The sequence below is a fragment of the Sesamum indicum genome, linkage group LG3 (genome assembly GCF_026168435.1).
Source record: "Sesamum indicum cultivar Baizhima isolate 11 linkage group LG3, ASM2616843v1, whole genome shotgun sequence".
In the NCBI taxonomy this organism is placed as follows: domain Eukaryota; kingdom Viridiplantae; phylum Streptophyta; class Magnoliopsida; order Lamiales; family Pedaliaceae; genus Sesamum; species Sesamum indicum.
This window is the reverse complement of record NC_142659.1, coordinates 14,710,851-14,724,927: the sequence shown is the minus strand read 5'-3', so window position 1 is coordinate 14,724,927 and position 14,077 is coordinate 14,710,851. Positions and strand designations below refer to the sequence as shown.

At 36.9% G+C, this 14,077-nt stretch overlaps 2 protein-coding genes across 2 annotated transcripts; both read right to left on the bottom strand.

The window, feature by feature from the left end:
* Positions 1-1,072: 1,072 nt before the first annotated feature.
* Positions 1,073-8,056, bottom strand: LOC105157556 (pleiotropic drug resistance protein 1). Its single transcript, XM_011073964.3, has 24 exons — positions 7,638-8,056; positions 7,431-7,551; positions 7,260-7,348; positions 7,091-7,175; positions 6,849-7,008; positions 6,680-6,756; positions 6,369-6,422; positions 6,195-6,285; positions 5,809-6,110; positions 5,407-5,688; positions 5,006-5,319; positions 4,764-4,924; positions 4,561-4,664; positions 4,311-4,467; positions 4,155-4,229; positions 3,943-4,040; positions 3,517-3,849; positions 2,969-3,259; positions 2,806-2,889; positions 2,584-2,717; positions 2,244-2,471; positions 1,981-2,152; positions 1,588-1,842; positions 1,073-1,492 (listed from the first exon to the last, which is right to left on the bottom strand). Exons 1-24 carry the CDS (start codon positions 7,973-7,975, stop codon positions 1,235-1,237), a joined length of 4,263 nt encoding a protein of 1,420 aa, XP_011072266.2. The 5' UTR covers positions 7,976-8,056; the 3' UTR covers positions 1,073-1,234.
* Positions 8,057-11,169: 3,113 nt separating this feature from the next.
* LOC105157555 (Phototropic-responsive NPH3 family protein) lies at positions 11,170-13,603 on the bottom strand. The gene is made up of 2 exons (XM_011073963.3): positions 12,453-13,603; positions 11,170-11,727 (listed from the first exon to the last, which is right to left on the bottom strand). The coding sequence occupies exons 1-2, from the start codon at positions 13,179-13,181 to the stop codon at positions 11,275-11,277; spliced, it is 1,182 nt and encodes a 393-aa protein (XP_011072265.1). The 5' UTR covers positions 13,182-13,603; the 3' UTR covers positions 11,170-11,274.
* Positions 13,604-14,077: the final 474 nt, after the last annotated feature.

The window sequence follows — 14,077 nt, the reverse complement described above, 5'->3', positions numbered from 1 at the left end:
CTGGAACTTTACATCCATAAATCCAAACACAACGTTAAAGTTTCAACTGGTTTAGGTGAACAATAGTGTCCATTCTACTCCATAAAAGTTCAAACCTGTTTGCCCACTTGCAATAGAGGGATAAATGCATGACTGTGCTAGAGTAGGGGAAGCTGTGGTTAGGATTACAAATTAAATCAAATTATTTGATTTTCGATTAAAGTTGATTGATAAAAGGTTGTTTGGATTAGATTTGTTAAACTTAACAAATTAAATTTAAACAAAATTTTTTGTTCAATAAGCTTTCAAACTTGACTCGAATACAATTTGATTAATTTGTATAAAATAATAAAAAATATATTAAAAATACCAAATTACTCAAACTCGATTCGTATTTGATCAGGTTAAAGCTTATTTGAGCTTGATTAGAGCAATGATCAAATTAAATTAAAAAATAAATTTTTAAGTTCGATAGTATTTTAAATAAGTTTGAACAATGACGTGTTCGACTCAAATCGAATCATTTACAGCTCTAGGTGTGACTACAAGAAGGTAATAAGGCTCCGCATATCTACACTGCACCTTGATACTTTTTTTTTTTAATTTTTATTTTTTGTTGATAAATTAACAAGTTCTTGATACCTTGATTTTGAATTTAACATTATAATAAGCCACAATAAAGATAAGCATTTAAAACTTTTCCTCTCTTTGTTTTTATCTAATAGATCGAGAGAATCTGCAGACATAAGCAAAAAAATTGAATGATATCCCATTTTTATTTTTAATTGACGTACAAACTTATTATAGGCCTAATAATTTTTTTATAATTAAATTATTCTTATAAAGGTGAAGATGCGCCTCCTCTCATGCATTAGTATATGACGATATATTTAACTTATAATAAGTCAGTCGAGAATAAATATAGATTTTCAGTCAATTTTTTTGTTAAAATCAGTCAATTCGTGAATTATGACCAACGAATGGATCTTTTATTAGACGAAAACAGAGGTTAAGCTTGGTGAGTGTGAATGCAATTTACCATAAGAATTTTCAATCAGGCAAAAGGAGGGGGTACTTGGAACTAACATCATGGTTCTTCATAGAGAAATGAAATCTGCTGCTTCTTTAACATTACAAGGTCTGTCATACATATTTATTGCCATACTTTTCAGGGAAAAACCAAGAAAAGTTGGGAGATTTTTTCACACAAACAACGATATATTGGTATATGCAAATATCTGTTTAATCATGAGAGTTATCGCCGTTGGAAATTCAAAGATCTGATGCAGCATGCAAATATAAAGGCAAAAAGAAGTGCAAATGCTGCAACCATAACTGCAACGACACCGATAAAATCGTGTCTGAAGCCAAAGTAAGTCCGCACGAAATCTTGAACTGACTGCTTACTGTCAAACTGGTCTTTTACGTCTCCAAACTGCGACGAAACCAAGCCGTATAGAGTCCAGGACACGGGGCACGCCCAATGGTACCATCTCCACCACACCGGCGTTTTCTGCGTTGAAACAAACATAAACGAAACAATCAATTCAAGTGTGTTAGCGTAGTCGTGTAAAACTCATTTTATGAAGATTAGAACGAAGGACGTACTGGTCTTGGAATTACAAATCCGGAGAAGAGATTCCATAACGAGAAAAATGCAGTGGTAATGATGCTAGAAATTTGCTGATTAGGGCTCACAGCCAGTGTCATCATGCCAAAGAATGAGAAGTATGATAGTGTGAAGAACATGAAGAACGTGTACCACATGAACTTTGCGGCTGTCCATTCAAATCCGATCATAGCATACACAATCGGACAGTATATTACCGTCTGAGCGAACGTATATGGGAGTTCAATGACAACCTGCAGCACACAAAGAAGAAATGTAGATAGTAATGATGATGATTATCATCATCATGATCATAATGTCCTGTCTCTAAGACTACAGAACACGGCAGAACGAAGATTTGTGTAGGTATTTATAGTTAGTTTCCTGATCACCTGTCCTAAGGCAAATGGCAAGGCAGAATACATCCCAGCTGCCCTTTCTCTATAAGAGACCGTTCGTTCAACAGCCACCAGAGGCTGCACCGACATGCAACCTTGCTGCCCCAAAAGGAAGACGGAGGCATACATCGACCCCATAGCATTAAAAATGTCTTGTTCAGTATCCCTGCAAAGTTAAGACGTTACAAATCATTTTGCCAAAGTCAAGTAATATGATGTCTTTAGCTAAGATTCATAATAATATATTTTCGACTTACTTCTTGGAACCAAGATCCCAGAACATTGAACCTACAATGAACGATACGAATATTGTGTATAGTATCTTTACAGCAGTATAAAGAGGATTGTGCCAGTATGACCAATGTTGTTTCCACAGGCATGCCAGGAATTGAGTGAATAATGGCTGCGCATACTGAGTTGGGAAATGCAAGTCTCTCGTGCCCGGTCGCGGGCTACTCAACTCATTGATGAGAGCTTTATTCCTCCTAGATTTGACACCGATATGAATATTAGCACTGTTAAAATATGCAAACTGTGTGCTCAGCTTATCTAATGAGTCCTGTAAAGCAGGAATCTTAAATCTCAAAATGAACTGACCTATACAGTTCTGAGTTCTTATACAGGTCTGCAAAGTCAATCCCCAGCATAGTTTCTTGGCCTGAAGATGTTACCTCTAGCATCCAGGTCGCTGGATTATACCCATCCTTGATTTTCTTCACTCCTTCAATTTCCTGGATACAAGATATGATCAGAACGTAAACTACTATTTTATTCACGAATAAAGATACAGAATTACTTTCTATATTGTTCTTGACTGACCTCAAAGTACTGGATCAAATGGCAAGAACCTTGACCCAATGGCCCTACATATATCTCTTGTCCGCCTCGCTTCATCAGGAACAGCTGCAAATTCCATAGTGAAAAAGTTGAGCACCACAGAGAAAAAGTACAGTTATTTGTTTATCTGTCAGGAGCATCTTACTTCATCGAAAGCCTCAAATATGTCAATACTAGGCTGATGGATTGTGCACACCACAGTCCTTCCAGTGTCCACTGTGTTCCTAACGGTTCTCATCACAATTGCAGCAGCTCTTGCATCTAGGCCTGAAGTTGGCTCATCCATGAATATTATGGATGGATTAGCAACAAGCTCGACAGCAATAGTTAGCCTCTTTCGCTGCTCTGCTGATAGACCACTGACCCCAGGTAACCCAACTAATCCTTGTCTTATTGGAGTTAGCTCTACAAGCTCCATTACCTTCTCAACGAACATCTGTAATATGCACAGAATGTATACTACTATTACAAGTGTCTTTTTTCGTTTCCAGTTCAAATTCTGCTGGTGCCTCAAATCGTAGACAGCTACAAAGATGTCTTATATTCGGATCTCAACTATGACAAAATCCAACTAATGTGTTGCATGTTTCTTAAGTGGGAAGTCAGCATGTCAAATCAAAGCAAGTGAAGTCTTTTAATCTCTCTGTCAGTAGAATAGAATTATCAAGTTAAACATATCATTAGACCTCTAACCTTCCTGGTTTCAGAATCAACATCTGGGGGCAAACGCAACCAGGCTGAGAACAGCAGAGACTCATAAACTGTAACAAATGGAGAATGGATGTCATTCTGTTCACAGTATCCAGAAATCCGAGCAAAGGTCTCTTGCATTTTTGGATAACCAGAAATTGTAATCCTTCCCTCAATGTATCCACCTGTCTTTCGACCAGCCAGCACGTCCATAAGGGTAGTTTTACCAGCCCCACTAACTCCCATCAGAGCAGTGAGAACTCCAGGTCTGAAAGCTCCACTCACACCCTTCAGAAGTAACAGTCTATCTTCAGTAGCACCGCGATCTTTCATTTCCTGAAACTCATCCAAACAATTACTCCTTTACATCTAGAATGCTGCCAATGTCCAGCTCCGCCCAAGAAAGTAAAGTACTCTGCTGCTACTTACCTGTGGCATGTCTACAGAGTACTTGACCTCATCAAATGTGATCCAGTGTTGTTCAAATGGAAGAATGATTCCCTGGTTTTTGTTTTCATCATCTCTCTCTGGATTTTGCAAGATCCAAACATATCAGGCCAAGAAAAATTAAGTAGAAGATAACCATGTACAGTGTTGTTGGTTTTGGATTGTAATTGAGTGCCAAGCCAAAAAAAACTTACCACTCGCTGTAGTTAAAACATCATTCTCATCTCTTGTCTCATCTTCTAGCAGGACAGGTTGAGGCTTTCCCAATGCTGAAGTATGTTGACAATATGTTACTTGATGAACTTTACACAAGCGAAGATTGTTAAAAGATGGAAAATTCAGATACTCACGGTTAAGATATGTCAGAGCCAGAATGAAGCATGCATTGTATAAAAGTAACATGCCAAATAGTGCCCCTAATCCTATCCAGTACCAGTACGCGCCTGGAAAATAACCTCGAGATTTTACAATCTCAACTGCCAATGACACATTATCTTTCGACAAAACCTTAGAATATCAAAGTTCATATATTAGCTTAACATGTTTGAAATAAAGACAATATCAGGATTCAGAATGTGGACACAGCATATTTAAGCATACCTGTCTCCAGCTGTGGCCTGTAAATTCATTTGCAAGAAGTGCATTCGCTGCATACATCAGCGGTGAAGTCCAGTAACCCCATAACCACCAGCTCTTTACATTATCTGGAGAGCATTGATCACAAGTTTTGAGAAAAAAATTGAGGAATCAGGTCTCTTTAAGTACGAGACGTATAACAAGAATCTGCATAGTACATTCAGTACCTCTTGAGAGAACAAAGCCACTCATTGACACGGCTATGAGCAATATAAAAAACCCATATGTGTTTGCAGTAATCATATTCCTACTGCCTGCTGCAACGAAACGGAATATTGCAGATGCCGTCTGAAGTTCAACTAAGATTAGCAAGTATTGTTTGAACAATCTGCAAGATGAACTCTTGACTGATAATGACATACATGAGAATAGTGAAATCTTAAGCAGACATGTTAAATGGACGGTTTACCTTCCAACATTTGGATCATATCCAATTACATAGTAAGTGAGTGCCACATAGGCAGCTACTTCAACAGCTTGAGCAGGCATTTTCACTATCCATGAGGGAAGTCCATAAGCCCAAGCAGGATAAAACAAAAAATCTCTTTGCTTGTAGAAGACTGGAAGCTTTTGAATGGTCAGGGATATGTCGGTGACCCCACCAAAAAAAATTGTTGCAACAGCGAAATAAAGAGAACCGACAAGCATTCGTCCACCGTTTATGTCTTTATGGATTCGAGTACGAAAGAAGATAGTCATTGCAATGACACCCATCACACTAAGCTACAGATTGACTCAAAAAGTCATTATGGGAAGCACATCATATATAGAGCAAAAGAAAGATAAGGCATGAAAGACATGAATGCTGACCCTAAAGATCCTGAAGAGGTAAACAAATGAGTTTCTCTTCACAAGCAAGAGTTCTCGGGAGGCACAAGCTTTTAGAATCTCCTTTTTGCTAACACCGTACTTTGCAGTTGACAAAGCAGCTGGGTGGCTTTTACTCTTGTCGAATGGGTTTGAGAGTTCAGCATTAAGTTTCTGCCCGATTTCAAATGATTTGAAAGCTTCTGCTAGTTCCCCAACAGTAATATACCTATAAGGCCTGTCATGGTGTGCCCAATACTGCCGCTGATCTTTCTTTGAAGTTACCTGAATCAAGGAAGCTGTTATCAGAATATTGGAGTTGGAAAAAGGTACGATGTTCAGTTACATTAGAATGAGAGTCATGCATGATGGATGTTCATGAGTTTTAATCATCCAGATGCCTACTTCTTGCAAGAAGTCAGCCAATCCTTTCCTCTGAGGGCATCTGAAACCCATAGATTGGAAGAACTCAAGCACGTTCTCCCGGGGTCCCTGATAAACAATCCGGCCCTCGGATATCAGAATAATATCATCAAACAGATCAAATGTCTCAGGTTCAGGCTGCAGGAGGGCAATAATAGCAGTGCCATTGAGAATATGGACAAATTGTCTAATTGAGTTAACAACTTGAAAAGTTGTAGAGCTATCTAAGCCGGTGGATATCTCATCCATGAATAGGGCCTTAGCTGGTCCAACCAGCATCTCTCCTGTGATTTTAACAAATGAAAAGTCAGACCAACAGCTTAAATACAATAACCAAACCCTTTTACGCATAGAGATGACCTCTCTACCTGTTGTAACACGTTTTCTTTGGCCTCCAGAGACTCCCCTAATCATTTGATCTCCTACCATAGTGTCCGCACAAATTTCCAATCCCAAAATCTGCAAGATAATTAAGTTAGATGGATAAAATACTTGTCCTTCCAAAAGTCCTTCTACTATAAATACTTAATGACTTAGGCTACCTTCATTACATAATCTGTTACAACGCTTGTTTCTTGTCCTTCCATAGCTGCTGCCTATGATTAGGAATAGAGTTAGTCCTCACATAGGTTTATTGCATTAGCTACTAGCTCCGGAAGTGACTTCCTTGTGGAAACTCCACTTTCAAAGTTTAAGATTTGGTACTTCTATCAAGCATAACAAGTAAGCTTCAAAAACTATATAGAACTTAAACATGTTACGTTGAAAGGAATAGTTATTGAAGAAGGGCAGGTAAACTAAAGGGAGAGTTGGGGACACTTTAATGTAACTATGAGAGATGAACCGTTCTTACCTTCATATACATATCCAGATCAGGATCAGGCTTTATGTTTGCTTCTTTTTCTCTTCTTGACAACTCTGCCAGCATTTCTGCAGAAATTTCAACATGAAACATCAACAAGATGATGACATTTCTTTCTTCATCCTTTGAGTTAATGAAAGATCAAAAGATGTCGACAAACCATAGCTGCTTCCAACTCCTTGACATCTTGCAGAGAACGCCATTGTTTCTCTTACTGTCATTTCTCCTATGTGGACATCATGCTGGCTTATGTATGCAGCTGTTCTTTCGGGTACAAATTCTTTCATGCTATGTCCATTATATGTCACTGTTCCTGAAACCTGCTGATCCGATAGCTTCTCTTTATTCAATGCAGAACAAACTGGAAGAAGTAAAATAGCAAAAGCTGTTTGGCAACTTAACCTTCAAAGCAGGATCGAGCTTTCCAGCCAAAGCCAACAAAAGTGTCGTCTTTCCAGAACTCGGAGGACCTAAAAGGAGCGTCATTCTTCCAAGAAAAAAGGAACAACCATAACATTAAGTCGTCTAGAAATAGCGAGAGACTAATTTCACAAGATTTGATACTTCATACCGGCCTGGCTTCAAGATCCCACTAACATCATGTAGGATAGAGAGATGCTTCTTTCTGCTCGGGGTTATGTGAAGATAGGCCGCGAATCCCTTAAAGAGAAAAGTGAGTTAGATTAAACATCACCTTATCAGATTAAAAAAGACTCAACAGATGACTGATGATAAAATTTACCTCCAAGATATTAATAAAGAAGTTTTTGAAACTAGGCAAAGCTCTATTGCCTACATGAACTTCTGTTTCAACATTTAGGTGCTCAAATCTGACTTCTATTGTTGGCAAATTTATCCCAACTCTGGAGAAACTCGAGCACATTTGAAAATATCAGAAATAAACTACAAACAAATAGGGAAAACAAGTCAGAAAAATGACTCCTGTTACCTATCAATCCGATTCTTGAACTTCAACAGAAACTTCTCATTATCTTCTTCCACAACCTTCACCAGCCTTTCAACCAGTTGTTTCCTTTCCTCAAAGCCAAGGTCTTGTATATCAACCTCATTGACGGCGCCTCTGGACCCAAGCAAAAGACCTTTTTTCAAACGATCGAAAGTGGGAAGCTTTTCCAGGGCAGCCCATTTTAAAGCTTCATCATCATCTTCATGAACTCGCGACGAACTCTCAAAGATTTCTAAAACATCATTCCTGAAAGCGGCTGAAGCATTTCTCCTGAAGCCATTACTGGCTCTATAGACATCATTCATGTCCATTTTAGCCATACAACAGGAGAAAACAAAGTCCAAAATTAGCTAAATAAATCAAAACATAGTGGTGATCAAGAATCAGACAAGTTTCCAACTTTATAATCCTGTGACCAAGTTTCATGCAGGGAACCACCTAAGAGCTCATTAATTATGTAGTATGGAGTAAATCCAGATTCAAATGCGCCAAACCTTATGAATCGTCCTGCTCTACGGCTGTGCGTTAGGCTAGAGCAGCATGATAGGATGTTAATAGCCAACTGCTTAGTAACCTATGCCCCTTTGTGCATGCACATTTGAATACGCCATTTACGCTAACAAGTACGGATTTTTACAGCAAAAAACATGATTCACCCTCGTTATCCCAAGTCCAGACGGATCAGATTTTCTGTTGCAAGTCTACTCTATCTCTACTACATCTACTGCACTCAACATACATATGCCATTTGTCTAAAATCATTTCCAAAGTAATGGGGTTGTATATGTCGAATGGAGTGCGGGGGGGGGGGGGGTAATTTATTTTATTTTTTCAGATTTTATTTTTCGATTCAGATTTCAAATATATTTAATTATGTGGAGGAATTAATTGATGAAGTAGATTAGTTCGTTTAAGCCGCCCTTAAGCTTTATCCTAAAGGTTAGACTTTGCTTAGGTCATCAATGATTATATTCATAATTAAGAAGATTTTGCCTAAACAAAATAATTAAGCTCCTTAAGATGGGAAATTTGATAGAGTTTGGGGGGGGCCAAGAAATACTCTACACTTTGCTCTTCTTACTGTAAGGGTAGAGTTAGAGTACATGCATCTACGCTATATGAGATTGGTATGATATTATATATATTCATATTAGATCAAAAATTATAATTATTTTTTTAAAATTTAAAAAATATTTAACCCAATCAAAAAACATTTAATGCCTAAAATATACACATAAAGTTACGGTAGTATTATCTTTTAAAGAATAATATTTTTAAAAGTATTAACTGCGTCTATTAGGCTATGGAATCCAGAGCGGATCAGGATTCAAACATAATATTTGGTTTTGTTTTTAACTTATTTTGGGGTATTTTGTGAAGATAGAGAAAGAAAAACAAAGATAAATAAAAATAAGTTAGAGATAGTGTGTATGTTTGGATTTGTTTTTAGAGATAATATAAAATAAGTATGGTATATTTGATGTTGGGTAGTGAGGAGACAAAAAATACTGTTCATTGTCAAATCACGTCTCTTTTATATATATTTATATATATATGTATAAAAATATATATAATTTATTTAGTTGTGAGTGATTTAAAATAAATATTATTTTTTAATTAATTATATTTTTTGAAAAAATAATTAAAACTATTTTAAAATAATCAAAAATATATTCAAAACCTACAAAACTAAGCAAACCAAACATACTCTATATTTTGACCCATCTCAAAGATGGGCCAAAATCAAAACCAAACATAGTGAGAATTTTCTTAGTGGAATGGGTCCTTGATTTTGGCAAATCGCCGAGACCTACCCTATTGCCATCCCTATTCGACCCTAAAATTTGGTTCAAATGACATCTCACCTCGAAAATATCGTCAATTGTAAATAAAATTTTGTATGATATATATTTGAAATGTCACGCATAAAATTATCAAACTAACCCTGCTGAATAGAGTTAATTACGTAAAACACGGAACAAATCTCAAGTAGAATAATTATAATTTTTAATCTAACAAATTAAAATATAACTATAACAAATGAAATCTTAGGGGATGGATATAATTTACTCTTTATTCTAAAGATGAAAGTTCCAGCTGCCACAGCCCTTCGTGAGAAATTATCTTTGTGTTTTGAGTGTTTTGTTTTGATAGTTTAGAGATAAAGATAAAAAAATAGAGATAAATAAGTGTGTGTTGGAGATAGATGGTATGTTTGGATTTGTATTTTTAGATAATTTAAAATATTTTAAAATAAATGGTTTAGGTTTGATGTTGGGATTTAGGAAACAAAAATCACTATTCATTGTCAAATTATATCTCTTTCATATATATTTATATATATGTATATATATAAATATTGCATGTTTAATATTGTATTTTTTTTACGACAAAAAGCAATGTGCATTGTCAAATCATGTCTCTTTTATATTATATATAAAAAGTTGAAAAATAAAATAACACACAGATAAGGTATAAAAAACATAAAAACAAACATTGGATGTGTTTTATCTTGTTTCAGGAAATGTCCAAACACGAAACAAAACATAGTCTATATATCTAATATTGATAGGAATAGTAGATGTAGAATAGTAATATGAAAATAGGTATTGGCCGTTTTGCAATATTCCACTTTTCTTAAGGCTTGGTTGTAATTACTGATAAATATGGAATAGAGAGGTCTGGATATCCTTTATGATGCTATCAAAGATTTAAAACCCTATTTCTAAAAATACAATTTATCAAGCATGAATTAAAATTACAAGAGTTAAGAAATAAGTTATGGTGCCAAGAATATGTTCAATTAGATTGATTTTTCATCAAATTTTAAATAAATAATTTAAAATCAATAAATTTTTAAAAATAGGATAGAGTTTAAAATAATAAATCTAAACAACTTACAGATAAACATTACCAATATTATTAGTTAAACTGGAATTGCTTCAAAAAAATTTAGAAAGACTGGATTGGTAACTAATATCAGTCGATGGAATTTAATATTTAATTATGACTAATTATTATATTAAAAGTAAATAATTGTGTAAATATTTATTGATGACGGTCATGCAATGGTTCTTGGATGTAGTTTTTACAAGTTTTGTTAAAATATTTGATATGATTTATAGCCCTGACAAAAATAGTTTCCATGATAAAGAATCTAACTTTTTACGTCGATATTTATTTAATCATGGTTAATGATATATAATTATTCACTATAATGTTAGTCCGTAGCCAATGAAATCATAGTTGATAGTAAATTTGGGCTAGTGTATTTGATTTATTATTAAGAATTTCAAATATTTAATTTCAAATTCATAAATCCCAATGGGCATTGTCGAGCTAGTGATTAAGCAAATTCGTATTAAATTATTAGCTCATCATAGGCCGGATTCTATACAAGTTTTGACAATGTATAGAATTCGGAGGGTAGTATGGGCGACCATGTGATGCTATATAGCTTTTGTACGTATATTTTCTGTAATAAAATTTATCTTTACCAAGAAAAAATAAGAAATTTAAACACTAATAATAGTTAGTATTATTTAAAAAAAATTGAAAAAAAAACATTACAAATTATAACCCCAGTGGAAATAAACCAACAAATACACCAAATCACTCCTCAAGCCTCAACATAGTGATTCAAAAACCTATCATGATCATTTGCGGGCCTCAAACACTGCAACTCCAAAAGCTTCTTCCACCTGAAACTTCCCTTCTTTTTTTCCAACATCTGCTCAATCACGCCTTCCATTTTCATGCACTGGCTCTGCAGCCTCAGAACATCCTCCTTCAACCTCTTCATCTCCATCTGCTGCGTGAACATCTCGCGTCTCGACATGCACCGGGCCGGGCCCTCGGGCCCTACCGCCGGGCTACGGCCGCTGCTCAAGGGCCCACTCCAGTCGACTTGCTTGCTGAGCTTGGTTTGCTCCGAGAGGAGGACTTGGATCACGGCCCGAACTGGAAGCCTCTCGTTCCGAGTTGCATGAAGTGATGCCTCTGCTGAGAGCTTTCTGCTGTCGATTAAAGTGCAAAGTCTCTTCCTGTCTTGCTTTGGCAATCCTGGATGTGCCTGTTCACCATGAGTACATAAATGTGTTGTGGGAGAGGGAAATGAGATGAATATCTTGTGTTTGAGAAACCGAGTGTAAAGAGAGTATATTGTACCTAGATAGAAGCCTTGGGCCCGATGTACTATTGCGGGCCTGTTCGATCCAGACCCATACCACTCGTGTTAGTGTTTATAATATAGTATCTTTTTTAGATATAAATTAACAAATTCAATAACGATCTAAATATTTGGTTCTCATATTAACATTATAAAAAGTCAAATTATTAGTCCTGTGAAACCCAAAACATATACACATAAACCAATACAGACCGGCCCACTTTGATTGGACCGGGCCCGTGAGATTTATGCAATGGCGAGACCACTTGATAATGTATTAGCGCCAACAGTTCTGTATGCATAACCATAACACACCCGTTCCAAATTGACAGCACAAAAGCCAATTTCAGGCACTCTTGGTTTGTTCTTGTCAAGGGAAAGGTAAGTCTCATACACATGACATTGCCCAGGAATACCTCTCAAGAATCGTGTGTTGCTGACAACACAGCAATTCCCCAATACACATTTTGATACTTTCAGTCCCAATTTATTCTATTTTTAAACAATCACAATCATTTATGTATAATATATTTACTAAAGGTAATGACTCGCTCAATTGAGGCGTCTCAAAAATTACCATATTTAGCTAGTGATGCGTACTAAATAATGAAAAGTGAAATACGACTTACTTTGAGATATATATCCACCGCACGATAGAGTCCGTCATCTGTTGAACGTGCATGGCTTGGAACGGCACAAGCGAGCGCGAAAAACTCAGGCAATGTCAAATGGGAATCAACGGCAGCCTCAGCAAGATAACAATCCACAAGCTTTGCCACTTTCGCAAGGGCAGCGCCACTCCTAACGGTTTCCTCCGAGCTCAAGAACCCTCTCACCAGCCGAAGCACGAGCTCACAGTCGAGCAACGTGGCACACGTGTGGCTAAAACATGGTATCATCAATTCTTTCAACGAAGCCCGATCGAGCTGCCAAGAAACACGCTTTTCAAGCTTAGCAAGACACTTAGCCTCCACGCCGACCATGTTAGCAAGACGTAGGAGACGTAGCAGGAAGTTGCAGGGGACAGAGTCCTTCTCTGAGGGCAGAATTCCAACTAGAGTCTCAATCAAGAGCTTCTGCTTCATCCATGAGACAGTGATACTCTCCGGCGAGTCTTGGAAGCTGGAAACCGCACTTTTTGGCTCGTCTCCAGCTAGGTCAGGAATCCATTTAGAGGCATAATGTGTGATGATTGAGCCAATCAAGTCAGGCCTAACTCCCTTCCCCTGGATTCCTAAGAGAGTCTTGATGAAACCATCCATGTCTAAAATGTCGGCATCATCGGACCAGCGTTGATCGCTCGGCGACCGTGCTAACTTGTTGGATAACGTGACGGATTCCGGCGAGGAATTCTGCATTTTGGGACAAATGTGAAGTAGTTATGTGCACTCAATAACGCTGCATAACTTAGTGTAGATAGATAATCTGTGCCTATCAGGTCATCACTTGGCAAGTGCACGAACTACGCGGCAAGTGCAGGAACTTTTTGTACTTGACAAGAATGCCCTTGCTTTTGGTAGAAACCTTCCTTATCAGTGATCTGTGAACATAATATTGGAGAGGGGAGAAGGAGGATAAGATTGGAAATTAAGAGGAACGGGGAGATCCCTTCTGAAGTCACTATCAACGGTTTGTGTGGTGTTGTGATGAGTTTTGTTCTTCATCTAGTAGAGAATAAGCCATGATAGGTCACTGGAGGGCATATTTGCATTAAAAATCATTGTCCTCTTTCTCTTCCTCATTTTGCTGAAGCTGCAATGTGGCCTTAAAGTTTTATCTTTTGTTACATACTTCTTGAGATGTAAAACTCATTCTCGGACTTCATCGTAATGAAAAGATTTGGATTTGAGCGAACCTTTCAAGAAACAAAAACTTGAAATTCATAAATATTTCACGTAACATATTCAAGTCCTCGAATGATCACAACCCTTCATACATATCGACCCCACACAGATCGAAGAGTGTGATATGTTTCAATATGATCACAATTAAACCTTCGTATATGTAACCTGAATGTGGGTTCGATTCAAATCGAAGGGTGTCGTTTGAAACTCGACGTCCCAATACTCACTAAGAATTATCCGCTATTTAAAATGATTATGAACCTCGCTAAAAATAACCCGTTATTTCAAAAGCACGCATAAGTTGGCTAAGATGATTTTTGTGATGCATATGTTGTAATAACATTTGGCACCATAAATGGCGAGAAGAACCATGTGATGAGCTGCTACAAGTTTGTCTACATTTGTTGCAG

What these genes read in the sequence shown, in the direction of transcription:
- LOC105157556 (XM_011073964.3), bottom strand. Translation starts at nt 7,975, where the DNA reads ATGGCTAAAATGGACATGAATGATGTCTATAGAGCCAGTAATGGCTTC. An exon ending in AAGAAAACGTGTTACAACAG is followed by an intron (nt 6,111 to 6,194) that starts GTAGAGAGGTCA and finishes TTAAAATCACAG; the next exon opens with GAGAGATGCTGGTTGGACCA. An exon ending in GATTTGTAATTCCAAGACCA is followed by an intron (nt 1,493 to 1,587) that starts GTACGTCCTTCG and finishes GTTTCAACGCAG; the next exon opens with AAAACGCCGGTGTGGTGGAG.
- LOC105157555 (XM_011073963.3), bottom strand. Translation starts at nt 13,181, where the DNA reads ATGCAGAATTCCTCGCCGGAATCCGTCACGTTATCCAACAAGTTAGCA. An exon ending in CGGTGGATATATATCTCAAA is followed by an intron (nt 11,728 to 12,452) that starts GTAAGTCGTATT and finishes CATGGTGAACAG; the next exon opens with GCACATCCAGGATTGCCAAA.